Raw genomic sequence first — 26,316 nt, 5'->3', positions numbered from 1 at the left:
ATTGCCAACAATAATTAGTGGGGAGCACAATCTAAGCAAGTGCTACTCAGATTTTCTTCTTTCAAACCATGTTTTCCCAGTTAAGTCTTAAGAAACATATTGTGCTTTCATGTCAGGAATGAAAACACAGATAAAAGTAATGAAGTCATTCCAAAATTGGTAAAGCAGCCTTCATTAAGTTTCACATACTAAATTCAGGCAATCAGCAGAAAAAAAGTTTGTAGGCCATTTCTGTGGATGGACAAGGGCAGGTTCTTCAGAATGTCTTGCACAGAAAAGTGTTTCATGGCCTCCTTTAAAACAGAAAGAAGCATTAATTAAAAGCAGAAAGAAGGTCCAAAAGGAAGTCTTTGCATAGTTCATGTCTCAAAATGTTGACATTCCAGTAAACATCTCTATTATTACTGGAATTTATGTGGTTCTATTCTGAAACTCATCTTGCAGATTCAAGGTTTATTCTTCTTGGGGGCTTTTTGAATCTAAAAATGAGAAAAGTCCATGATTTTTTTTTCCCACTATTTTGTAATAATTTTACTGCTTTATCCTGCAGTGGGCTCAGATGTGTGGCACATTCTCTGAGTTTCTTTAAAGAGTTTTCTAGAACTGTAGTGCAAATTTTTCTGACACACCATATAACAGCAGCTATATAACATTATTGTTCAGCAGCAGGAGCATCAATGGGGTTCATTAAAATCAGGAAGGTTTAACTTGTTCAACGACACTCTTATGTGCATGATTCTGGATAAATGAAGTCACAAGGGATCTGTATGTGAAGGAAATCAAATTTAACTGTAATATGTGTGTCTTTGAAGAGGAATTGTGTTGTACCCACCCAGGGAATGCTTGCACTGCTCACCCTGTGATCTGCAGAGCTCAGGGATCAGACTTAAGCAAGGACATGTAACCCCTAGAATGAAACTCAGTATAACTGAGGGAAAAACAGATTTGGGCTGGAGGGCCAGGGAGTTTCACCTGGGAAGGTGGTTTATTGCCTGATGCATACCTAAGGAATCAGCCTGGAGGATTCTTGCTGGTTTTAATACATTTGTCCCAGCTGGTGTGGTGGGTTTTGAGGGGGTTTTGTAATGACAAGTCTCTCCTGGCCAGTTCTGTTTGAGTTTTTCCCAGGTAGAATTTGACTTCTGACTCCAGGAGCACTGAATGAATGAGACTTTTTAAATACAGCAGTAGAGTTGTTTTCAGAAATGCCCCCCATCACCATGAGAAAAGTGTGATGCACAATTTACCTCCCACATTGCAGACACAGCTCCTTTGCAGGCTGGGTTTTGTTGCCAGCCATGATTCAAGAACGCTCTGCAGATTTCTTACTTCACTCAGGTTTCATTATGCACATTGAGGGTTGGAGGCATAAATCAAGGTGATGTGGAGACCATAAATAACTGTTTTTGTGTTCTGTGGTTGCTCTGCAGTGGATGAAGGTCGCCTGAAGGAGCTGGGCAGGGTGAGAGTGCTCCACCAGAGAACCGTGATGCCTTACAGCATCTACAAGAAGAGGAGGAAGGGGCCAAGTGACGAGGCCAGTGTTCAGCAATATGCCAGCCTGGTGGGACAGACCTGCTCAGAGAGGATGCTGCTGTTCAGGAGCTGAGCTGGCATCTCAATGGCTCTACATTTCATTGCACTGCCACTGGATGCTCTGTACCATAGTCGTGTGCTGGTGTGCCCACTCAGAACACAGGTATATAGCCAGGCTTGTGTCCATACATGGTACTGTGTGCAAAGCCAACTCCAATAAATCTTACAGTACAGCAAGGCTTTAGCAATATGAGTTTAGAAAAACACGCTTGCAGTATATTTTAATTAAGTAGTTCTAGCCTTTCTATGCATTATGAATAATTCTAAGTAAGCAAAATGAAAAACAGGTGTCTTTTTGGGGTTTTTTTTTTTTTGTAGAGATGGAGGTTGACTAAATCTAGATTAAGAATCATTAAATTACAGATGTTTTCAAATAGCACCTTGGATATCTGTCATTAAAAATTGCTGTGAAATTTGTGCTCTCATTTATATGCTCTAAAATCTTGAGAGAGGACTGACACATGCTATTACTTTTCTGGCATGATACAATTTTATTTCAGCAGTATGTGTAAAAATCAGGAATTCTCTTCTCTGCACATTCTTCATTTGTTTAAAGCAGTAAGTTGGTGTCAGAGGTCCTAGCTGAGTGTAGGAGTTCATGGTAGGTTCTCAGTGGCAGGGGATGCAGTGCTTTGGAAAACCTTCCCCTCCAGAGAAGAAGCAGAACAGTTGCACTATAAATATACCAAAGATATGCAGCCAAGTGGCAGAGTGGTTTTTGGTATAAGCCTTATCCTTTGTCTAACAAGAGTGGGTATTTCAATGCACATGGCTCATGTGAAATGGAGCTCAGGAGGTTCATCCTGCAGCTCTCAGTGCACATTTCAGAACTATGCTAACAACAAAAAGATATAAGGTACCACTGCTGGGTTTTGTTGCAGGTGCTTTTTTTCTGCAGAATTGTACAGGAATACTTAAATATCATATTCCTGCTTTTTTACTGACTGTTTTGTTTCTGGTGCAGCAGCTCATGGGTTAATATCTTTAATAACTCTATAGTAAATACTTCTGTTGGAAACACAGGAAGTTGTGATCCTTTATGAAAGCACTTTATTATCTCATATATGAACGTTGTCTGTGTCCCTATTAAGTCATACAAGTTGGAGGAATTTGGGGAAATAACACTATTGTATAATTCAGTAATGTATTACAACATTGTAACATTACCAATGCATTTGTGTTTCTTATCTTCTTGGATAACAGGGGCTGGTATTTACCTTGAATCAACCTGGAGTTTCCTGTTAGCCTTTGAACAAAGATTCTTATTCAAGGATATGTGGGTGGTTTTCCCCCAGAAAGGAAACAAATTCAGTTTTACCCTCTGAGGGTTACATCTCCTGTCATTCATGGATTCATTGATTTAATTTTAAACACTTGGCCAATATTATTAACCATTAATTTTTATGTGGAGCAGACGTAAGAACTTGGGGAATCAAGTGCAATGCAGATTTAACTTTGTTTTTCATATTTGTCTGATATGAAATTAATGTAATATTGCAATATTATTGATAGTACAGCTTCAATAGCAACTTTAAAAAGTCATTTTATGTTGTATTAATTGGGCTGTATGGTATTGATCCACTCCCAGGCTGCAGCAGAAATGGTCATTCACATCAGCCTCATATCTGGTGTGTGTTTATCTATTGCCTGGTACTGAGAAGTTTCTTTGCACTGAACCTTCTAGTTTGTCCATGCCTTACCTCAGCCTCCTGCCATGGGGAGAAGCACTAAATAATCCTCATGGAGATTATTATGAAGAATTCCTTTCTGTGGAGAAAATACTTTTACCACTCTGTCAAACAGTGTAACATTTTCTGCCTACACAGTGTGCTGAAAAGTGGTGATGCCCATATGGCTTGCAACCAAAATAAATGAGAAAACCTTTTTATGTGATATAAAATCAGTTAACAGGCACTGAGGAATTTCACTATGAATTGCAAAATCTTAAAGGTTATCAAAGCCATTTAATGACAGCCTTGCTGGGCTCCTGGAGAAGTTAAAGTTTCTGTTAAATTTCAAGGGAGCAGACTTAATGTCCCCACTGAGAGTTCCTGGAGAGCTCCATCTCTTTGTGCCCATATTTGTTACTGATATGCCTTGGATTAGACTTTTTATCTGATGCTGTTTCTCCTGGGGAGCTTTTAAGGACTGCAGTTAAAGGAAAGTGAGGGAAGTATAAACCTGAACACTGAGCACAGCTTGAGCTGTCCTCAGTGTGAGCACTGGAGGTAAATGACCATTTGCTGTGGGTCTGAAATGGTGCTTTCACTCTGTCACCTCCCCTGGGGCTGCAGACCAGGACAGCCTGGGCTCCTGGCTCCTTCTCAACTCAAATATGGATTTATATTAAAAAGCAAAACCAGGCGACACTGGGATTAACTCAAACACTGAGTTCATCCCCTGTGGTTTGCTGAGATCTGACTCACTTGAGTGTTGTTTTGGAAGGAAACTACTGCAGCATTTTTGAGGACTGATACCTCTATCCCTGTTTTTGGAAGCAGGACAGAGGCTGAGGATGAAGTTCTCTAAATTTTGCCTGTGACTTCAGTAAAGCTGAAAATTCACCACTATTACAATATTATTTAATATATTGTCATTGACAATTATTGAATTTAGAGATATTTAACTTAGCACAAACTGTTTTATAAAAGTTTTGGGTTTTTTTTGTGTAGCCAGTTTGTGAGAGTCAATCCCCAATGTAAGGTTGCCTTGTTCTGTCATCTGTTGATAAATGAGCATAAAAAGGTGGTAAGAAAATGCAGAGTTGTTACCAGTGCTAAAAAATGTCTTTTTGTTTAGTTTTAAATGGAGAGAAGTGGGAAGCTTATGTCCAGCATCAACACATGGCACTAAATTCAAGAATCTGCATGTTGAGTTTGTAATTGCATTTTAGCAGGCCTGTTTCACTTGCAAGTGTAGAAAATAAAGTTATTTCCAGTCTCTGTGAATTATTATAAGAAATAATGGCTCTGAATGTGATTTCTGCATTAGTTTGTAGGAATTTCATTATCCTGGAGAGTAGCAAAATTAAAGATTCTATCAAAGGGGTAGCAGTCTTTAGAAGAAATACCTGCAAGTTTAAAATCATGTTACAAACACATGACCTGTTGTGGAACTAAATTTTAGTTCCAGCCTGCCAGATTAATGAAGAGATTGCATGAAATATAATTGATACTTCTTTTCTGAGTCAAATAAAATAAAATAGAGAGACTTTTCACAAATGAAGACTAGACAGGACTAGCTATTTATTTGAGTTCAGCTTGGTTGAACAAAAACCTGTCTCTGCACTAAGGAGCCAAACCAGCAACACAGAAATTTGGGTTGTGTGCATAAAGACAACCAAACATTTCACCATTTTCTGAATGAATCCAGCTAATTCTGAATTCAGACTTTTCTCAGAGCCCAGCCCCAGCTTTGAAATGTTGGTGGGACTTTTTCTGTTCCATTGCTCCTGTGGATTCCACATCCATCCATCCTTGTGAAGTTCTTGCCAGGTGAGCACTCTGAAATCATCACTTTTCAGGGAATCATCAGTGCTTCCCAAAGCATTGGAGCCACATCTTGTACCAATATATTTATAAAGCTGCACCTTCAGTCACACATGCTGAGTGTAAAAAGCTGAATTGCTTTTGCACTTGCCAAATTCTTTGGGATTTTTAAGTTAGTCAGAATTATGGATCATAGGAGCAGATGTGCAATGGAAACTCATCCTAAATGGAGCTAATTGTGATCAGTGGGTTTATAAATAAAAGTGTTCTAGAAATTAATCTACTAGATGCATTTTATAGTACATTTAAAGCTCATTTCATGAGAGCTTTGTTTTCTAACAGCATTAAAATAAGAATGGAATTTAATTAAATTAATATATAAACCCAAGTACAGCATATATTAATGCTGTTTTTATTAATACAGAACAGTCTTAACTCTGGAAATGACCTTACTGCTCATCTCAGACAAGTAGCAGCTCAGAAGCTTTCTGGCTCTATGACTATGTTTTCTTTCTGTTTTACTGTTTTGATGTTTATTCATTTCCTTATTATAACTATTCCCATCAGATTTTTTTGTGCTTCCCATCAGTTATTTCCACTTCAGTTTTGACACACAATACATGTGTCTGCCAAAAGTCCTGCTGAGAGATTGCTATCAGGACAAAAGAAAGTGTTGGGAAGTCTGTTGAGCAGTGAGAAGAGAGCAGAGTCCACAGGGACAGTCAGTCTGCAACCTTTGTGCTGCAGAAAAAGCAGGATTTATTTATAATTTAGTCCACTGCAGGCTTAAATAAATGTGTCAGATTTCATTCATTTCCCTTTGTCTGTGACATCTGATTGTCATTGTCCAGGAAGAATCAATGGGGCATTGTAGAAGAGAAAAATAAATGGAGGGCACTGCACTGATGAGTTGAGGAATGAAATCCAACATGAACTCTGTTGAATTTTGAATTTCCTGCCCCATGTCTGCACAGGAGCAGGGAAGTGGAGGCTGGATGGGGCTTTCCAAAAGTGTTTGTGTCTTCTCCCCTGTCTCCAGGCTGGAGCAGGGCAAGGACACATCCACCCCCTGAGGGACCCCTCACTGTGCATTCATCTCTAACAAAGCTCCTTGGACTGATTCTCTGCAGTAAATACTGAAATATTGGCAGTTTTTAATCCTTCTGTCTCATTTTCATCCTTCTGGTTGCAATGGCCCTGCTTTGGTTGGTCCTGCCCATGCTGGGCTATCACTGAGCTTCCTCTTTGCAGCAGCTCCAGATTTTTTTGGGCACTCTTGCCCACTCAACCTGCTGTGTTTTTTCTCAACCAACAAATCCCAGTTACCTTTTTATTGAGCTTTATTGAGTTACCCTAATTTATTGAGCTTCTGTAAGAATTGTCCCACTAATCCACTTATTTAGTGCTTGCCCTATTACCAACTGCTCCAGTAATTGAAGCAATAATTACTTCAGTGTTTTGCATTGGCAAATAAATGTTACTTTTTCAAAATTATAATCACCATTCTAACTGATTTTTTAGTTTAACCCAGATCCCTTTTTGCTGTTTTTTTACCACACATCAGTAAAATATGGTGGAGATCCAACCCTCACTGTCCCAGCAAACAGAATTTTTCTCTCCTTAAATGCTCTGAACCTGCAACCAGCAGATGGCATTTCCAGCCTGCACAGGTCATTGCAGCATTAAAGTTATTTCTTGTCTGAGTATCCAAATTTTCTGAGTCTCTTTTATTAACATCTCGCTCTGTGTTTAATTTTTTTATTCTGCTTTTAATTGGGGTCTATCAGAAAAAAAATTAAAATTGTCAGGTGAGAATGACAAAGTCCGGTGGTGTTTTAGTTGAATGAAACACAAATTTGTTAAAAATCAAGATTAAAAGCTGTTTCAAGACAAATAATCTCAATTTTACAACACTAAATTTGTTAGATAGGTTGTACTACCAGTAAGTTACTGAAATAAAGATCCACAGGACAACTGCAGAGGGGTCAGTTGGCAGATTTACCTGTGCCCAAACACTTTTGGTGCTGCTCCTTTCTGTGTTCCACCCAAACCATGTGCAGCTGGAGCATCCATGATGTTTAATGTGCTTTATTTTTCTGTTCTCTCCATATTCCTCTTTCATTCTGAGCCTTATTTTGATACCAGGATTTCCTTCTCACCTCTGCAGGGAGGTAAATGATGTTAAAATTAGGTTTCTGATAGAGAAATAAGAAATCAGGAGTCTGCAACACTTCAAGGGCACTGCAACCCATTTGTTTTGTGACTATATTTGTCTCTGTTGCTCAAGGTGAAAACAAAGACACACCAGCTGAAAAAGCAAGGTTCCCAATTATAGATTAATTATTATTTTTCATACAAATACAGTATTGCAGTGCCCAGAAGCCTGGAGGAGGCCTGGCTGCTGCAGCTGCTGTCTGTCCTCAAACTGAGATTGTCCTCATCCCTGGGATTTGTGCAATCCATAAAATCCCAGATGTGATGAACATTCTCCTTCCTAAGCTGGCTGTGGTAAAGGGAGTGGAAAATGCTTTTCCTGGGCAGGGATATTTGCCCCAAACCAGGCTGCTCAAAGCCCCATCCAGCCTTGGATCATTCCTGACACTCCTCACCTCAAATCAACCCAATCCTCTCAATCTCCTGTGCTCAGGAAGTTTCCATCTTTAACAGGATGGAGATAACCTGGGAATCCAGTTGGATGATGCTTCTGCACCTTCTTTGTGTCAGATTGTAATACATTAAATCTATATTTTTCTTTTATTGCCTTGTATTGTAACATACAAATAGTATTTACACTGTGGGGGAAAAACAGAACAGTTAAATAGAAAAATGAGATTTGCTTAAATTAAAAATGGAAATTCCTAAAAAGACAGAACTCTCCTAAAAAAAAAAAGCAACCCAATCAATCCAAAGGAGTGAAGCTGTCAAAATTCACCTCCCATATGCAGAGAGAATTGTATGCCTGATTCTGATGCTTTTAAAATTCTGCTACATTTTCTCCATCCACACTTCTTTGTTGTGCCCTCAATTTTTCTCCAGCACACACGAGCATCTTTCAGTTCTTTGGGCTTTAAGGGAGACATTTATCTGTGGCAGGAGCTGAGGAGCAGCTTTAGCCAAGAGCTGTGTGCTGTTCATCTTTGCCTTGCAGAGTGACCTGGGAGAGCAGGACAGGCTGACATTTACAGTGGAGAATCTATTGATTCCTGGGACAGAACAAAGGCAATCAGCAGGAGGGCTGTAATTGTTTCATTAAGCCCCATGAGCAGCACTCTGGACATTGATCCAAAAATGCCTCAGAGCTGCAGCTTCTCAATGTCATGACTCTCCCCCATGGGCACCTTGTTCTTTAATTTGCTGCTTCTTGCAAGTGCTTTGAAGTCTCCCAACATCCCTGAGCTGCTCTCCCTGAGTGTCACCCTGTGCCAGGTAAGAGATTAAAATCCAGGCTGCTGAGTGGGAGTGGTTTCCTCCCCTCCTGTTTTTGTTGAGGTCTTTAGAAGTGACTCCACTTTTCTCAAAAGTGAGGTCAGGGAAGTCAAATACACCCATATCTGGCCTCCACCAAGCTCCTCAGGATCAGGCTCCACTGAGCAGGTTCATTTTTTCTTACTCTGCATCAAGCAGAAGTGAAATTGTGACTTTGAAAGCCAGCAGTCCATCCTCATTAGAAGCCCTGCAGTCACTGGTGATGTGTAGAAATAGCTGGGTATTTAATAAAAAGTTCAGTTCTGACATTAATAGTTGGATATTTAATAAGAAGTTTGACATAAGAAGAAAGCAGTTCCCCAGTTCCTCTTCCAGCCAACATCTGGGATTCTTCCCAAACCTCTCCGTACCAATGTTCATTATTGTATTTTATAGTAAGTAAAATCAGGTTTACAATCTCCTGAACCTTCTGGTGATACTAAAAATACAGCTAATAATTGTCTATACATCTTGTTTTTACTGGAAATAAAAATCCTCTGGACCGAGACACAGCCATGTACTATAGCCAAACTGTAAACACTTGTCCTCCAAAAAAATGTTGAAGTTAGGGTGGAACATGAATTTATAAGCTCAATTGTTTGTCTTAATTGTGTTAGCTCTGACATCACAGGCTCAGTGGAATAATCCCATCTCTGGTGATTTCACCCCTTTCTGTGGGTTTTCACCCTTGTCCTGCTGCACACCTGCTCTGCTCCCTTTGGTGTGTCAGGCCCATCAAGATCTCCTGCTTGGCACTCTGCTCAACAATTCCACCCATGGAAGTGAGTGTGGAAGGATGGTATCTGGCTGTTAGTGCATTGTCTGAGATTTCACAATGTTCTCCAGAGTTAATCCTCCTGTTTTTCAAGGTTGTAGTAGTAAGGAGGGCCATAAATTACCTGCAGTGTTGTTTTTGTTGTTAAAAGGAATTAAGAAAAACTGAGAGCTTTTTATGTGCCAACTATTCACTTAGCTGCCTGCAGTTCTGTGCAAGTCTCCTGTTTTGGGTGATGAGCTTTTTCACAGTTAAGTGTGGTTGTGTTTGAAATAGAAAATGGTAAAACCCAGAGCTTGTTAGAGTTGGTACAAACCTTCACCAAGCTCTGATGATTCCGATGTTTGTAGCTTGGAATATTTTACACACGTGTTCCAACTTTGCATTCACAACATTTGTAAAACCAACAAGTCTGTAGCAGACACGAGAGCTACCATCAGGAAACTTGTTTGACAGTTTAAACAGGCAGCATCTGTGTTTCCTACATTTCATAGTACACAAAAAAGAGCGAGGATTGCCCATAGCTCAATTAATTCAAGATGTTGTCACATGGTGGAACTCTGTTTTGGAGATGTTAAAAAAAAAATCTAATTGAAAAAAGGGATTTTGCCCTCGGATTTGGCTGAATTTCATCAATATCACCTCCTCAGTGGAATAATACTGGGAGCAGTTGGTTTGAATTTGGAGCATTAAGATAAATTGGTGGCCATCAGGACTGTCCTCCTGAGCTTCCAGCTACATCTCTGTTAGAAGTGAATTTGGAATTTTCAAATTTCAAAGCAGTGTAAGAGATTTGAACTGGGGGCCACTTGAGCTTCTTTAAAAAAAGCTCTGAAATTGTCACCATTATCAACAGAAAGAGCAGCTGCCTTGCAGGGCTTGGGCCCAGCAGAACACATAAACAGATGCTTAAGGCAAAGCCCACGAGGGATGTTTTGATGAGGTGGACTCCACCAGAGCCAGGACACCACAGTGTGGTCCAGCCTTGCAGCAGAGGATGTAAAACATTACAACATTTTGGTGATAATTAAAATTCTGGCCATCTGCTTCCAGATTTTTGTTTCTACAAAGGGCTAATATAAAATAAAAGTAATATAAAATTTGCTCTTCTGTGACAAAGTGCCTTCAACTCACCTAAAAATTGGCTGGGTGGGAGAAGTGGGAACACTTTCCCAGAAGCTGCAATCGTGGGTCAGGTTGTGATAGTGCTGCTGAATGATATCTGAGCCTGTGATTTCATCTCTTGGCTGCAGAGAGGCTCCTTGCAGGGTAGGGGATTATTCCATGTGTTGTGTCTGAGCCTCTGGCCCTTGCCCCTGGTGGCACAAGGTCCTTCTGCCTCCAGGAGCAGGTTTCCCACAGGCTGGGCCATGGCAATGGCTGGTGAATTAGCCCACAAATAAAACCAGCTCTGTGTCAGTGTCTTCACTCAGGAATCCTTCCCCACACATCTTTCTGGCTTTTTGAACATGCAGCTAAAATCGTGCACACTCACTTGAAAATTTATGTGCTGACCTGAGTATTATCTCTGGGGAGGACTCCATGGGTCAGTCAGAGTGAATTAAAACCAAATGTGTGTTTTTCATGTTTACTGTTTCCATAAACACAGCACATATGCAGTGTGCAGCTGCTGTCCTGAAAGGTTTTCTTCCCCTGCTGTTTGGGGATCTGTGCTTTAAGAGCAGATTCTATTGATAGTGCTGTAGAAGGAAGAAGTGATGCTGGACCACTTCACAAATCATTTATCAAACTGGAAAAATTTCAAGTAAGGTAAGATGAAGATGGGGCTGAGACAGACAGTACACAAAGCATTTCAGTAAATAGAAGTAACAGAAGTCAATGCCTTTCCCCTGTGCTTAGATCAACTCCGAAAAAATGAGATTGAAAGGTACAGAACATTTCCTTGGGGGAAGATTATAATTTGTTTTTATTGATTTGGGCTCTCAGGCTGTGACCTCAAGCACTCCTGACAGTTCCTTCTCCCTGCTTTGGTCCCTGCTGCTGTTTGCTCTGACCAAGCAGCAGGATTCCCTTGGGCAGTGAACCCTCAGAGCTGTTCTGATGCTCCATTTTACTGTGTCCAGGCCAAGCCTGACACCAGGAATGTGCTGAGCCACTTAATCCTTGGGATGCACCATTCCTCCTGCTGAAAAACAGGGGATGATATTTAATCAGCCCCACCAGGAACTCTGACATCCTCAGAGAGGGACATTGAGGGGCTGGAGCATGTCCAGGGAAGGGAACAGAGCTGGGAAGGATCTGGAGAATTCCTGAGGGAGCTGGGAAGGGGCTCAGCCTGGAGAAAAGAGGGATCAGAGGGGACCGTGTGGCTCTGCACAACTCCCTGACAGGAGGGGACAGGCAGGGGGATTTGGGATCTGGGAACAGGGAACAGGGACAGGAGGAGAGGAAATGGCCTCAAGATGAGCCAGAGGAGGTTTAGATTTGATTTAGGAAAAGCTCTTCACAGACAGGATTGTCCAGCTCTAACACATCTGCCCAGGGCACTGGTGGAGTCCCCATTCCTGGAGGGATTTAAAATCCATGTGGATGTGGCACTTGGGGACATGGGGCAGTGCTGGCCTTGGCTGGGTTGGTGGATGGACTCAATGATCTCACAGGGATCTCACAACTCCAGTGATTCTGTGATTCCATAAAGGGATTCTAAGTGCAAAGAGCCAGGGTGGGGTAAAGCCCAGCAAGGAGTTGCTCTATCAAGAAAATGACAGATAAGGTGAAGCTCAAGGACAAAGTGCAAGAGAATTTTTGTGAATGAAAATCACAGTTGAGTGAAAATGTTTGGGTAACAGTGAGCTGAACCTCTGCAAGTCCTCCCCTCCAATTATTCTCCAGTTCTATGACTGAGATTCTAAGATGGATTCTTCCTGTCCCATCCCTGGCTGTGGCTGAAGGGGGACACGTGGTGGGAGCCACCAGCCTGGGGGAAGAGCACGCAGTGAAACCCTTTCCTGGTTGAATAGACTTGCAGAATGTCAACCAATTTCCCCAGCAGCCAGGACCTCTTGGACTCATTCTACATCCTTTTATTGCTGTTGCCATAGTGAAAGACACTAATTCACCTTTGTGGGAAACTTAATAAAAATCAGTCCATGGATCATTAGAAATGCTTGTGGTGAATTTTAGAGACAGGCTTTTCACAATCTGTTAATCCACTGGCTGAAGAGTTGGTTATCCCATTCTCTTGTATGGGGTCTTTACAGGGCACAGAGTAGCTGTACTGGCTTTGACTACAGTTGTCTGGAAGTAGGAAAAAAAGGCTCACAGCTACTGTGTGGTTTAATTTAAATGCCAAAATTACCTTGGGGGTGACTGTTTGCTCTTCAGAGAATGGAGCTGCCTGGGAAACTCCTGCAAAGCATTGAGAGCACTGAGCTGGGCTGACATCAATCAGAAATTGTCATTTAGGGGCTGTCCCACACATCCTGAGGATGTGTTTGGGCTGTCAGATGAGGGTGGCAGATTGTGCAGAGCCAGATTTCCAGTGACACCCAGGGCCAGTCTACCTGGGTGACAAAGACAAAACACACTCAGCTACCCCTGCCAGAACTGCTTTTGGTTTGGAGGTGGATGCTGATTTTAAAGCCTTGCTTTCCAGTGTTCTCCGAAAAGGCAGGAGGAAATCAATGGGCAGAAACAAACCACTGTGTGCACTGGGATGTTTACTCAGTAGACTTTTTCTGGCATTCCATTTCACAGCAAACAATTTTGCTTGCAAGTGAATGTTGGTCCCATCCAAGCTCATGCAGCAGCTCCATGTTCACAGCCAGCCTTGGATCCCTGCTCTTCCTGCCCCCCAAACCCCAAATCCCAGCGTGGCAGGGGATCCCTGCATTGTGCTGGGATGGATTGTGCTCTCAATGGGATTAGGCTGGGCCAGGGGTGAGAGGCTGTGGGAAAACCTGTGTGTGTCGTGTTTCCCCTGCCACCGTCGCCAGCCTGCCCACTAAGGGGTTAAAAAAGTTAAGGGTGGCTGTTGTGGTGGCTGATTTGGAATTATGGATTCATGGATCTGCATAATAGCCTTTCAGATGGGCATTGTTGTTTGAAGCACAATCTGGGGATTGTGGAAGGGGAGGCTTGTGGGGAGAGAGGGATGGAGGAGCACAGAGGGTGAAAAATGTGGAAAACTTAAGACTTAATCAAAGGAGAGTGACAAATTGTATGAAATGAGATTTTCTCCCCAGCTTATGCTGTCCAAGTTTTCACTTGGAAATGCTGACTCCTCTCCCAGCCTAGTAACCCTTGTGTTTTTTCTCCTGCTAAGCCCTGGGAGCTGTAAATGCAGATCCCTGCTCTGCCCATCCCTGCTCACACAGGTGCTTCTGGATTTTCCTGTCTCTGGATTTTTCTGTCTCACCTGTGTGAGATGAGCAATGAGAGTTTTGCTGGTTTGCTCAATTGCTCTGCAGCCATCAGACATCCAGGAGAGGAAGAGAGATTTGGAAAGGGAGCAGGGTCATTTTCCAGCTTTTAGGAGAGTCCCAACACAGGGGGTGTCCCCATGCAGCCTTAGGGACACACTCACCTTTCATCCACTGCTGGAAGAGGAGGGCAGTGATGGGCAGGAGCAGTGAGAGAAACCCTCTTTCTGCTTCCTTAATGGGCACAACACAACACTGGGCTCCAAACACATTTTATTGTGAGCAAAAAAGATTATTTCTATTATTTACCCCCCCTCCTCCACTATATAGCAAATAACAGAAAAAAAAAATATTTTCTGCCCCAAAGAATTCATTCCAAAATGCAAGGGACTCTAATCATGCTGTAGTAGACCTTCCTGAAAGCCTTCAAGACCCTTGTTCTGTGTGCCAAACGTGCTCCTTGACTGGGAGAACACATCCCCTTTATTCCACAGAGCTGGAAAAGTGGAGAATTTCCTCTCTGCTCCAAGTCAATGTACAATCTGCAGGAATGTGCCCAAATATACTCACTGATTTGGCAGGGCCAGCATAAAATTCATTAGTAAAACATACATTATAGTGTCCCCCATCAGCTCAATGTGCTGCTGCTGAACAAATGTGCACATTGTCAGCTGGGACAGCCCCTGGAATTTGGCCCAAAGCTGCAGTGGCTTAAAGCACAGGGATTTTCCACAGCATCTATTTTTAGTAATTATGTGGAGCCTGCTTAGGGTAATACCTGGACTCCTCTTGATGTTCAATGTATTTATTCTCCCTGTGAGGTCGGCAGGAATGAGCACAAGGCAGTTCAGCTGTGCTGTGGCTCTTTTCTGCAGGATAGCTGGAAACTGGGGAGGCTTGTGCCTCTTTATAGGGGAGGCCCAGCCACAAAGCTCAACAAGCTCCAGGCCTTTTTAATGCATTAGGTGCAATTAAAGGTATTGCCAGAAATGTCAGCTGGCCACCTGCTATTGGTAGAGTGTGGACAATATGTTTTTCTCACTTCTTGTTTGTTTTTCCTTGACATTTTTCATGTGACATACAACAGTTATGTAGATACAAACACAGTCCATTTTACATGATAATGCTGTTTTCATTTCCCAGAACTCATGAGCCAAGCAGGAGATGCACTTGCTTGTGAAGGGACTTTTTGGAAGTGGGTTGAAAGTGGCATTTTTTTTTTTTTTTTTTTTTTTTTTTTTTTTTTTTTTTTTTTTTTTTTTTTTAGTTCTTTAGCCCTGCTGGAGAAGTGTCTGTGCTGAGCTGCCCAGTTTGCTTGTCCATTACTCTGTGAGTTCTGACTCCTTCCTCCTGGGCTGGGTTTTCCTCTCCTGCCCCTCATACCATCTTTTGGCCAGCCTTGGCCTGTTTTTGTGGCTTGGTGCTTGTCCCCTGTGACTCATGTTCCAGCTGTGCCACAGCCATGAACAGGCTCCATCCCAACAAACAGATTTTTCCTGGGGCTGTGTTTTCCAAAGCTGCCCAGGCTCATCCTCCTGTCAGTCCTGGTGCCCTTTGCACATCCACTTTCTGCTTTTTGCCTGCAGGCAAATCCCCTGGCTCTCCTCAGGTCTGAGAGGAGTCTCTGCATTGTGTCAGCTCTCTCAGCTTCTGAGTTGCTGTGAAATCCCCTCAAAAACATCTGGGCTGTGAGTGCAGCTGCTCCCTGTGCTCTCAAGGCACTTGCTGGATTTTGCCCTGTTCCAGAGTTTGGTTTGCTGTTCTGTTGCTCAGTGGGAAGTGCTGTTGGGCTGCCTGGATCCTCCCTGAGATGTGCAGATGTGGGAATAGGTGGCCAGTCCCTGGCTGTTTGCATGGCAGCCTCTCCCTGCTCTCCCAGCTCCCTGAGCACATCCCTGTTTTCCTCCTCTGCTGTTCCCTGGAGCTGCTGATTGTTCCTGGAGCTGCTCAGAGTGTTCCCTGGAGCTGCTGGTGCCATGAGCCCCCTGGGAGTCACTCCAGGGCAGGACCTGCAGCTCTTTGTGTCTGCTCAGCTCTGGCACTGAGCTCTGCCCAGCAGAGTCACCTCTCTCTTCAGTGCTGGTTTTGCTGTGAAATGATGCTCTGAGAGCTGGGGGTGCTCACCTGGACAGGAGAAGGATCCAGGGAGAGCTCAGAGCCCTTCCAGAGCCTGAAGGGGCTCCAGGAGAGCTGGAGAGGGACTGGGGACAAGGGATGGAGGGACAGGACACAGGGAATGGCTCCCATTGCCACAGGGCAGGGATGGATGGGATTTGGGCAGGAATTGTTCCCTGTGAGGGTGGCAAGGAGCTGGGATGGAATTCCCAGAGCAGCTGTGGATCCCTTGGATCCCTGGCAGTGCCCAGGGCCAGGCTGGACACTGGGCTGAGCACTGGGACAGGGGAAGGTGTCCCTGCCATGGCAAAGGTGGCACTAGGTGGGATTTAAGGTCCCTTCCCACCTAAACATGTTTATGGTTCATTCTATGAAATGGCTCTGACAGTCCTTCACCAGACCTTTTCTCCAACTCCAGAAAATTCTGCTGGGACATGATACTCATGCTGCATCTGTGTCCATCCCCCAAACCTCCAGCCCAGCTCCCCACAGCTTGTCCCCTCTGATGGCTGCTGGCACTCACTCCTGTGTCACCCAGCTGCTCCCACACTTTTCTCTCAGCCTGGGACAGCTTCTCTTAAAAATGTCTTCTGTTGGAGACAGTTTGTTCCTGTGTCCTACAAATGCTCCCACCCCTGTGTGGCAAATTGTTTTTTCTTCCAAATTAAACACAGAGCCCCAGCATGATTTGCTCTTCAGTGCAATTATGTATCCCTTCTTTTTCTTCCTGATTTTTCTGTAGGATGTGTGAACAGAGCGAAATCTTTCTACAGCCTCTTTCTGTTTGAGATTGCAGAAGTCTCTGAACACTTTTATTAGGTGTTCTAGAGCTCATTAATCCTGGCAGTAGCACATCATCCATTTCTCTTCTCTTTTCCCTCATGAGACAGAAAGAAATTTTACTTTCCTCTTCTCATCTTTATTTCTCTCCTGGTAAGCTGTGAAGTCAGGCTCAGTTCTTGCTTCCATTGCTTGCACAAGTGTTTTTACTCAGGAAACTCCAGCTCCTTGGCAGTCTGAGCCCCCGTGGCTGTGTCCAAACTTGTTTTCTTTATGAGATGCAATGGTTGGAGCCTTTGCTATCCCTGTGTGTCTGTGACCCCTCAGATGTGGGACAGGTGTGAGAGGGAAGTCCATGCAGGGGAGAACCAGGGCTCCAGCACAGCATCCAATTTCCCTGTGCCAGCAGGGGTTTGGGAACAAGGCTCCCCTCTGCTCCTGACCTGCAGGAACTGCAATTCATCTCAGCATGGTCTGCTCTGGGGGGTTTCACCCATTTTGTGCCTTTGCTGTGGGACAGAAGTGTGTGAGGAATGGGCTGTGTAGCTCAGCTGCTGGGGAGGAGCTCACTGTGCCCTGAAGTGCAGTGGGATCTCCTGCTGCCCTGTTCCATCAATCCTGTGAGGTGTCCTGCTCCATCATTCCAGAGGGATGTCCTGCTCCATCATTCATTCCAGTGGGATGTCCTGCTCATCATTCCAGAGGGATGTCCTGCTCATCATTCCAGAGGGATGTCCTGCTCCATCATTCCAGTGGGATGTCCTGCTCCATCATTCATTCCAGTGGGATGTCCTGCTCCATCATTCCAGAGGGATGTCCTGCTCCATCATTCATTCCAGTGGGATGTCCTGCTCCATCATTCCAGTGGGATGTCCTGCTCCATCATTCAATCCAGAGGGATGTCCTGCTCCATCATTCCAGAGGGATGTCCTGCTCCATCATTCATTCTAATGGGATGTCCTGCTCCATCATTCATTCCAGAGGGATCTCCTGCTCCATCATTCATTCCAGTGGGATGTCCTGCTCCATCATTCCAGAGGGATGTCCTGCTCCATCATTCATTCCAGTGGGATCTCCTGGTCCATCATTCCAGAGGGATGTCCTGCTCCAGCCAGTGTGACCATGAGCAGCAGCTCAGGATTTTGGCCCCTCAGTGGCCACTGTGGCCAACTCACCCATGGGAGAAGCTTCACCTCCCTCCAGGGCAGGGACTCTGCTTTACCAGCACCTCTTTTGGGGGCAGGCTCAGCCTCAGCCCCCAGGTGATGCTCTGAGTCAATAACTGCAGCACCTGCATCCAGGCAGAGCAGCCCAAAAGCTGCTGGGTGAATCCTCACTCCCACTCGAGGTGTTGCTGACAGATTATGAGTCATTGTGATCTTCAAAGTCTGCTTTGAATGGTTTCCTTTATTTTCCTTTCCATGGACAGACCTCCTAATCCCCTGGAGATCCCAATCAGCTCAAACAAAGAGTTCCAGGTCTTGTGGAAAACCCTTAGGATTTACTGCTGGGAGATGATTAACATTCTTGAGGTAATTTTAAATTAAGTGAAGGAAACCACAGCATCAAACTGCACCATTTCCAAGTAATTTCAGTAATGGAATATCATGTCTAGATGTCTGTGACATGTTTGATTTCTTTTAAGCTGGGTTTCTAATTTTATTTAACCAGTGAATGAAGCTTTACAGTCAGAGGCCAGAGATGTGCACTTTTGGAAAAGTATGAATACATCCTTGGCAATAGTTGAGAGGAAAAATTTAGGTAGGTTGCAGGGCATAGGCCAACAAGGCTGTCACTTTGGATGTAGAAAAAGAGGTCATAAAGAATTTTTTTTTGCTGTTTTTAAACAAATTGGTGCATAAAATGTTATGCAGAACAGCAAGTTTGGTTTGTAATCTGTATTTCCTGTTTATTGACTATTGAACCACTTGTAAATGATTCAAGGGAAGAAAGGAAATATGAAATGGGAATAATAAACTACCAAATACTGGATTTGCAGTGGTTTTTCTAGGCACTGCTCTCATGGACAATGTGCTTTACTTGAATGTCATGGTACATACATGAAATTATTAAATGTTACATTTCTGGTATGCAATAACACATGAATCAAATAGTCTGATTGCATTGATTTTAATTCAGGTTGTGCTGATCCTGAATGACATTCCTAACATAAATTTTGCATTGCAACTGCTTTGGAAAGTTGTACTTGATTGCTTTTGACTGAAAAAACCCTGGTTGCATTGGAAAAGCAATGCTTCAAAGAAAGTGGTCCTTCCCCCAAGAATTTATTGTAGCAAAATGCAACATGGATTTTATTCAATTTCATAGGTCAGGGAGCAGGAATATGTTGTCTTTGTGAAGCCAAGATTTTCACACAGGTACACACCTGCATTTCTTCATGGCCCTGGGTCTGGTCCAGTGGAGAGGTTTCTTAAGACTCTGTTTAAAATGGAATGTTGAGAGTTAATGTATAAACCCACTGGGATCTAGATAAGACTCTAGGGATCTTCAATAATGGAGAAAATGAGGTGGACAGGAAAAGTAAACACTTGCCTCTATAAGAGTGCTAATGTACCTTTAAAAGCCCAAACTCTGCAATCCTTATAGAATTAAACAAATACTTTATTTTTTTCTTTCCCCCTGCTAAGTGAATTGGCCTTTTCTATATAAGCAGCTTTGCTTGGTGTTGATTTAAAGCCACCTCAGGGGTTTGGCAGGGGTGAGTGTCCCCTTGGAGCTGCCCTGGGTTTGGGGGGCACTGACAGAGCAGCTCAGCCCTGGGACAGCAGGATGGGACCATTTTCCTCACCCTTCACACCACCCTGTCCCACAGTCACCAAAAAAATTAAATTGACCTTAAATTTAAAATCACCTAATGGGTTATTAACCATTACCTGATTCCCAGGGGTGTTTTTGTGTTTCCTCTGTCCCTGCCCCTGGGGATGCTCTCACTGCAGTGAGTGATTGTCACAGCCTGGTTTTCTGTTGTGATTTTTAAAGAGATTTGGGTGGTTTTTTAAAGCCAGCAATGCAGATGGAGGCAGCTTTGAAAAAAAAAAATTAACTTAACAGGACATGAGTTGTGCAGTGAGAACTGACTTTGTTGAGAAATGTTTTAGAAAGAAGAGTTATAATTGTGTGTTTCCTGGCATGTAGTGCAAATTCACTTAACTTTGTGTTCCTGGGCAGTTGGAACTCTGTGGATCTGACTGTAAATCTGATTTTACACTGAGACCCACTCATGGTTCAGAGCAGGATTTGGGAAAGCATGCAGTGGTTGGAGATGAATGGGATTTGCACTCCTAAATCTGTCACACAATTAAAATATAAATTTTATAATTTAAAAATCAAATCAGAAAGGCCAAAATCAAGTCTTCTCACCTGTCCTATTTTTCCTTCCAAAGACTCTGCTTACCCTAAGCCTGAATTTGGCCTCTTTGTAGGTAGCATAATCCTGATTTTCATATTCAGATTACACCTTTCTATATAAGACTCATCTACCCTGTGGTGCCACATCACCCATGGGCTTGAGAAGGAATTTATAACAATATATAATTTATATAATAATCCTATGCATTTCCCTCCCTATGCTCCATTCCCCCCCATTTCTTTCCTTTAATGTGGAAGTTGGCCCTACATCTTCCTTAAACACCATTCTGGTTTGTTTGTTTCTGGGAATGTTTTTCTACTGAAAAAAAAAAAAATAAAAAAAGAAGGTGACTGCATTCCTATAGTATGGGAAGTTTCTGTGGTGTTTGCAAAAACTTTTCCCTTCCAGCTTTGCTGCAATGGAGATCTCAGACAGAAATGCTGATTTAAAAAGTTTGGCATCTCATGGAGGAGTCAGGAAACTTTTTAGGCTGATTATAGAGATATGTCTTCAAAGGAAATTAGGAATTCAGAGGAGACTTCACTGGGGCTGCACATCAAGGTGAAGAATGCATTTGAATTAGTAAATGATGAGAAAATTATTCAAACTCCCTAGAGGTCGCCTAGATAGGACAGTCTGGGGAAAATAAAAATGACAGTGGCTTGAAATCTTTCCAGAGAGACTTCCAGACATGAGAATTGACTTCTGTTCACACCCTGCATCCAAAACCTGTCCAGGATGCCTTGGAGATGCTTTGCCTGGAGGATGCCACCAGCTCTCCAGGGAACTGGCAAAGAGCAGGGGGGGCTGAGCAGATCCAAAAAGTGAAAACTTGCACCGTGGTGTGGCTGGGGCTCCCAAAAATTTTAGGCCAGCCCAAGTAAGTCTCAGTCTTGACTCTGCCCTTTTTAAATTTTTGGCCTTTCTGTGCCACAACAGCTCTGAGCTACAGCCTCCCTGAGCAGCAGCTCCCGAGGTTCTTTTGGGTGTGTGGTTAAAATAAGGCTGTGCACAAGCTGCATCTCCAGGCTGCAACCCTGGAAATCCTTAATCATGTTAAATTCATGAATAGTGTCCTTCAGGGAAATGCTGCTGTTTCTGTGCTGTGGGTGAAGCCCAGGCACAAAGAGATTCAATATTAAGGCTCCTTGTACACATATGCCAGTGTGGCAATTTCAAGTGGCTGTCTGTAAACTGAAAGATTAAAAGTGAAGAAAATGGGGAGAGAAAAAAGTGTTTAAGGTTCTCTCAGGTGGAGGAAAGCACAAGGAGGACAGGATTTTTTGTGAAGGCTGTTTAAGCAGCTGGAAAAAATGCCATTTGTCAGAGAGTTATGATAGTCTAGTCTAGACAGGTGCCTGCTTCCAAATCCTGACAAATTAATGTGTGCTGCAACTTGGAAATATGATTCTGATCCTGACAGAGATTTCTGTTGCAGCAGTGTGAGCACACACACATATGCAGTGGCACTGCACCCACAGAGGGAAAATTCCATTTGTTTTACCTTGTGGATTTATCCTCAGGTTTATAGTGGCTGTCAGACACCAGGGCCACAAACAGCAGGATGTTTGCAAATGGTGGAAAGCCCTTTTTTTGTTATCTTGGCACTAGCTAAAAACCCACTGTCTGTCACTCAGAGCTGGATTGCAGAGACAGCTCACTGGACTGTGTGAACAGGCAATTGCAGTGGAGATCATCTTCATAAAGGTGATCAAACTCAAATTTTAATAATATTTCTAGGGTTTCTTTGATATTTTTTCCTTGCTACTTTTGCATGTTGGATGCCCTGGTCCCACCTCCTCTTGATAAGGACAGTGATGGACACTGATGCTGCAGAAGGTTCTAGTTCACTGGGATTCAACCCTGGCTGGCCAAACCCTCCTACAAATCCATCATAATTTATCATATCATCAGCATCCAATGCCTGCTCTGAAGAACCTGATCCCATTTGCCTCTGAGCATAAGACAACCATCTGTTTATTGTCTCAGAAAAAAGACTTGCACTCTTTTATAGCTGTAATAAAGCACAGTTCCATTGTCTGCAAGGGGTTTGGCCCTTCCTTCTACCTGTGCCTGAGAAGATTTGGATTTTGAGCTCCCTGTGCTGTTGGTGTCTCTCAGACTGCTGTGAGCTGTTTCATTAAAAGCTGTCCCCCCTCCCCAAATGTGGCATTTCAGGACAGATTTTTCCCTGCTAGAGTTGCTGCTCATTATTGGTCCTTGCACTTCCAGCATCTGGGAGCAGCGTAGGGAGCATATGTTCCTATAATTTATTTATATTGGGGGAAAGTGTGTTGCAGGCTGTGCAGCACTGAATTCCCCTCCCCATGGCTGCCTCCCTGATGTGTCAGCACAGTGTTTTCAGAGCTTTACTGCTTCCTGTAGTAAAGACTTGATTCACTGTTGTGTCATGCCATGAATCCCCTGGTAGCCCCTGAAATGATATTTTTAGTTTCAAACAAGCATTCTGATGCTCTGCAAGGCTCAGAAAGCTTCTATTTCTCTTTCTCTGAACACCTCCTTTATATCCTTGCCTTTTGGATCTTTTTCTGCTCGTGGAGACCAAGGTCAATACTCTTCAAAATAAAATTGGATGGCATAATTACTGTTCCGGCTCAGTTAAGAGCTTGAATGTTTCCATATTAATGTCTGTCATTCTCTCCTTTTGAATGACAGTGCTCCTGACTGGGAGCTGCCAAGAACAGTTTGAATATTAAAGATGAATGACTAAAAACACTGTATTTTGTTAATCCCAGTCCATTTGAATGCCTTAGAAATATGTGTCCATATCACATCAAAACTGCCAGCAATGGCAGGGCTTTTCCTTTGCAGAAAGGGGGCCTTGTAAATAGTTGTATTCATTGGAGTTAAAATTAGGTTTCTGTGGTGTTGACTTGCAGCCAGCTTTTCCCACAGGGCAATTTATTTAAGGAAAAAAATAAGCCTTAAAATAGTAATGTACATATGACATATTCTGTGAACTCGAGAGTCCATTTGGACTAAAGATTTCTTTGTGTTTCTTTCATCCATGGTGCCTTAAAGGAACAGCATGGCAACAAGGGACAAACACCCCTTGAAAATGCACAGATAATGCAACATTTCCCTCCAATTTGAGCTCCTATAGGTGTCTTCCATGGGGCTATAGAGAAAGTGAATTAAATTCTTCCTTGAACCCTTGATCTAGAAGAGTTTGCCCAGTGCTTGGACCATGAAGGTACCCTTTGTTCTCCCACTACATTGCTTGGATTTAAAAATTTAAACAGAATTCAGATGGATATCACTGTATTTTTTTTTTTAAGATAAAATACTAAACTCTGTGAATTTATCAGAACTTATATGCATCACTAAGCAAGTAAGGTGGAATTTGTGTCCCTCCAGAGGCAGAAGTGCCATATCCCCACAGAACTGCCTGCCTGGGTAACAGCAAGTTTTCTTTCTGCCTTTTGGCCAGGGTAAGAAATAAATCTTGGCCTTTGTCCCAGGAAGGCATTCTTCATTTCCCCTTCTCCCTTCTGCTCTCTCCTGGCTTCACAATGCCCCAGAGTGGGGGCTCAGGAGCACAGAGCCTTCCATAAGGATGGAACCTCCTATGGAAAACAAAGCTGCCCTGATTCAATTAAATATAGGAAGGGAGATGTGGTGTTGACCTTGACAGGAATTAGGATCCACTTACCCTCTGCTTTGCCAAGTGGTCCTTCATGCAGGTCACATATAGATGCTTATTTTGATTTTCCTTGGGAATGTCTTGTGGATATTGATGGAAAAACTGACTTATGGTTTAGGTGCTATTTTCATACAGATAACTTGTCCATCCTACTGAGCACTTGGAGGAGTTGAAATACCAATTTTTGTCTCTTTTGGCAGTATCTGCTTAGTGCAAAATTTGTTATCCTCAAAAGCTTTCTGCTCACCATCAGTCCCAGATGGTGTTGCTGTACCTGCAAAGCAATTACAAGTAAAAGGAGCCTCCACATATGCATATTTTGTTATTTGATTTTCTGGGGAGTAAAATGAATCAAATAAAGTTAGGTCTCAACTCTTGTTTTTTTCGTTTCTGCTCAAATCCTTGGCTGATTCCTGCTCCAGCAGGTTTCCCTGAGCAAAGTGCAGCCAAGGTGGAGCCCTAAAGATGATCATAAATCAACCCAGATACAATAGCTCTGCTTCTAACACCTCCTGTAAGCCCCTTGTGAATTCCTCTGGGTTAATTTGCAATGTACTAAACTTTAAAAACCAAAATCCGCATTCGCAGGGCAAGGTTGCTCAGGAGTTATTCACAAAGACCAGTCACCCAGAAAAAAACACACATCAAAGGGAAATCTTTACACAGCACCTATATTAGTATCAATTATAAACTGAATGCATGATGCTTTTTAATCAAGGAGACTTCATGAATTTCTGAGGGCATGGGAAGGCAGTGCAAGAAGCTGCAGTGCCAAATCTCCTTCCAGGAATGGTCGTGCCCATGAGGTTAGAGGTACAGGCATGGTTGAATTCTGATCTCTGCTCTCTCTTTGGCTCAGCAGAAATGCCTTCCTTTCTCTACCTCCCATCTCTTTATATTTTACTAGCATCCTATTAGAGGGAGCCAAGTAGTATGAGACACAGAATGCAAACCCCACCTCTTCTAAGAGATTTATGTTTATCTTGCAGACTACACCTAAATTCTGTTTGTTTTATTTGAGGTTTCAGTAGATCAAGAGCCTCTAAAGCCAAGTAGCCACAGAGGAACACAGAATGTGTGCATGAAGGTGTGCAAAAGGAGTAGGATCAACAAGTGAAGATGCAATGAGTGTCCCTTACAAAGCTACTGAAATCTGTGATTGTTTTGTCTTGTCAGATTTTGCCTTGGCTTTGAAGGGTTTCCTCTAGAAAATGAACTTCTCTATTTCTCATTGAATTCAACTAATGGCAGTGAATAAATATGAATCCACGAATAAAGCTTTGTCCACTCCTTCATTTTTAAAGCTTTGTCTGTGGCAAAGTCTCTGTGTATTGAGTAGAGAAAATTAACCACCCTGCCTCTTTTTTTTTTTAATGTTTTCCTGCAGGGTATGACAGCTAAACTAACATTTCTGCCTGCCAGCATCTCTTGGAGCATGAAATGAATCGAGGGCAAGAAAGAATAGCAGAAACTCTGAAAAGCAAGATTTTTAGGTGTGTGGAAAGACCTGTTTCTGTTTGCCTTGCTCAAGGCTCGTGGGGAGGGCTCTAAAAGCTCCCCCTTCCCTGTTTGCTTTGGCACATTCAGCAGGAGAGTTGTGGAGCATCTCCCACCAGCCTTGGACTCCTTCTGGGCTGGGGGGGAGAAAATTTGGAGATGCTGAAGGTTAAGCGTGGATTTAGCCAGCTGTTTGACTTTTAATTTAATATGTTTTTCGTGTGTTGGTTGAAGAAATGGAGTTTATCAGCTCCTGGGGCCAGGGCTGGATGTCAGCCGGGCTGGAGCCTGCGTGGCGGCCGCGTCTCCTCTCCCAGCACTTGCAGAGAGGCTGAAAAGCCTTTCCCTTGCACACACAACCTCCTGCCTCCCCTGTGCCAGTAAAAATAAGAGAGCAGCATGGCTTGAATAGCAGACCTCCCTCAAAATAACTCTGTGGTCATGGGCTGAGGGCAGGAATTGCTCCTTCTCCGCAGCACATGTGAGATAAATGGTTTGCTTGGTTACTCCTTTCCCCTTCCCCCGTTTTTAAAGACAGGGTTCAGATTTTTGAGCAGTTTCCTTCAAGGAAGTGCATGAGAGCTATTAAATACATATTTCTCTTGGAAATATCACCAGAGCCTTCTTTTCCTTGCACTGCAGAAAAGAAGTATATTAAAATATTTTCGCCAAGGGGAACTTCATCGTAGTATTTTACTGGGTTCTTTTACTCACTCTTATCTATTCTTTGTCATTTTTTAGATGAAGTGATTCCTCTGGCAACAAATAATTTCTCCTAATCACACAGCCCAGCCTGGGAATTTTCCTAATTTACTCCACAACATACTTCAGCAGATGGAGGAATAGGGAAAGCTGAGGAATGCTGAGGCGCTTTTGCTCTCTCCCATTTTCTGGCACCCGAGATTAAAGTTCTTTTTCTCACCACGAACCCCTGACCCCTTCTCTTTCTGGTAGCTCAGCATCCTCTAGATGGCCCTTGGGCACAGCTTACAGCTGGATACGTGCAGGGAGAGCAAGAATGGAGTTTCCTGCTGTGAAGGTCTTAGGGATTCTGTGAAATCCCAGAGAGATTGGGGGAAATCTGCATTATAATGCAGTGTTTGGGGCAGGTCCGTGCGCTGAGCGGGCACACAAAAGGGAACGGAAACTAAATGTGTCAGGCATCATCTTTCTAATCCAACGTG

General features: G+C 43.1%; 1 protein-coding gene across 6 annotated transcripts in view; it reads left to right on the top strand.

Annotated features, from left to right (window-relative positions):
* Positions 1–26,316, top strand: part of ATE1 (arginyltransferase 1) — a 233,826-nt gene that overhangs the window by 60,488 nt on the left and 147,022 nt on the right. For 5 of the 6 annotated variants that reach the window (XM_079312630.1, XM_079312629.1, XM_079312628.1 and 2 more), the window contains one exon: positions 1,431–4,544. In XM_079312630.1, coding sequence (XP_079168756.1) covers positions 1,431–1,609 — 179 coding nt within the window. In that variant the 3' untranslated portion in view covers positions 1,610–4,544. Of the gene's footprint in view, positions 1–1,430; positions 4,545–26,316 lie in introns of those variants that run through there. The other variant, XR_013775132.1, reaches the window with a different exon arrangement.

Source organism: Erithacus rubecula (assembly GCF_903797595.1).
Source record: "Erithacus rubecula genome assembly, chromosome: 9".
NCBI lineage: Eukaryota > Metazoa > Chordata > Aves > Passeriformes > Muscicapidae > Erithacus > Erithacus rubecula.
Note: the sequence above shows the minus strand (reverse complement) of the source record. Positions and strands in the feature narration are given on the sequence as shown.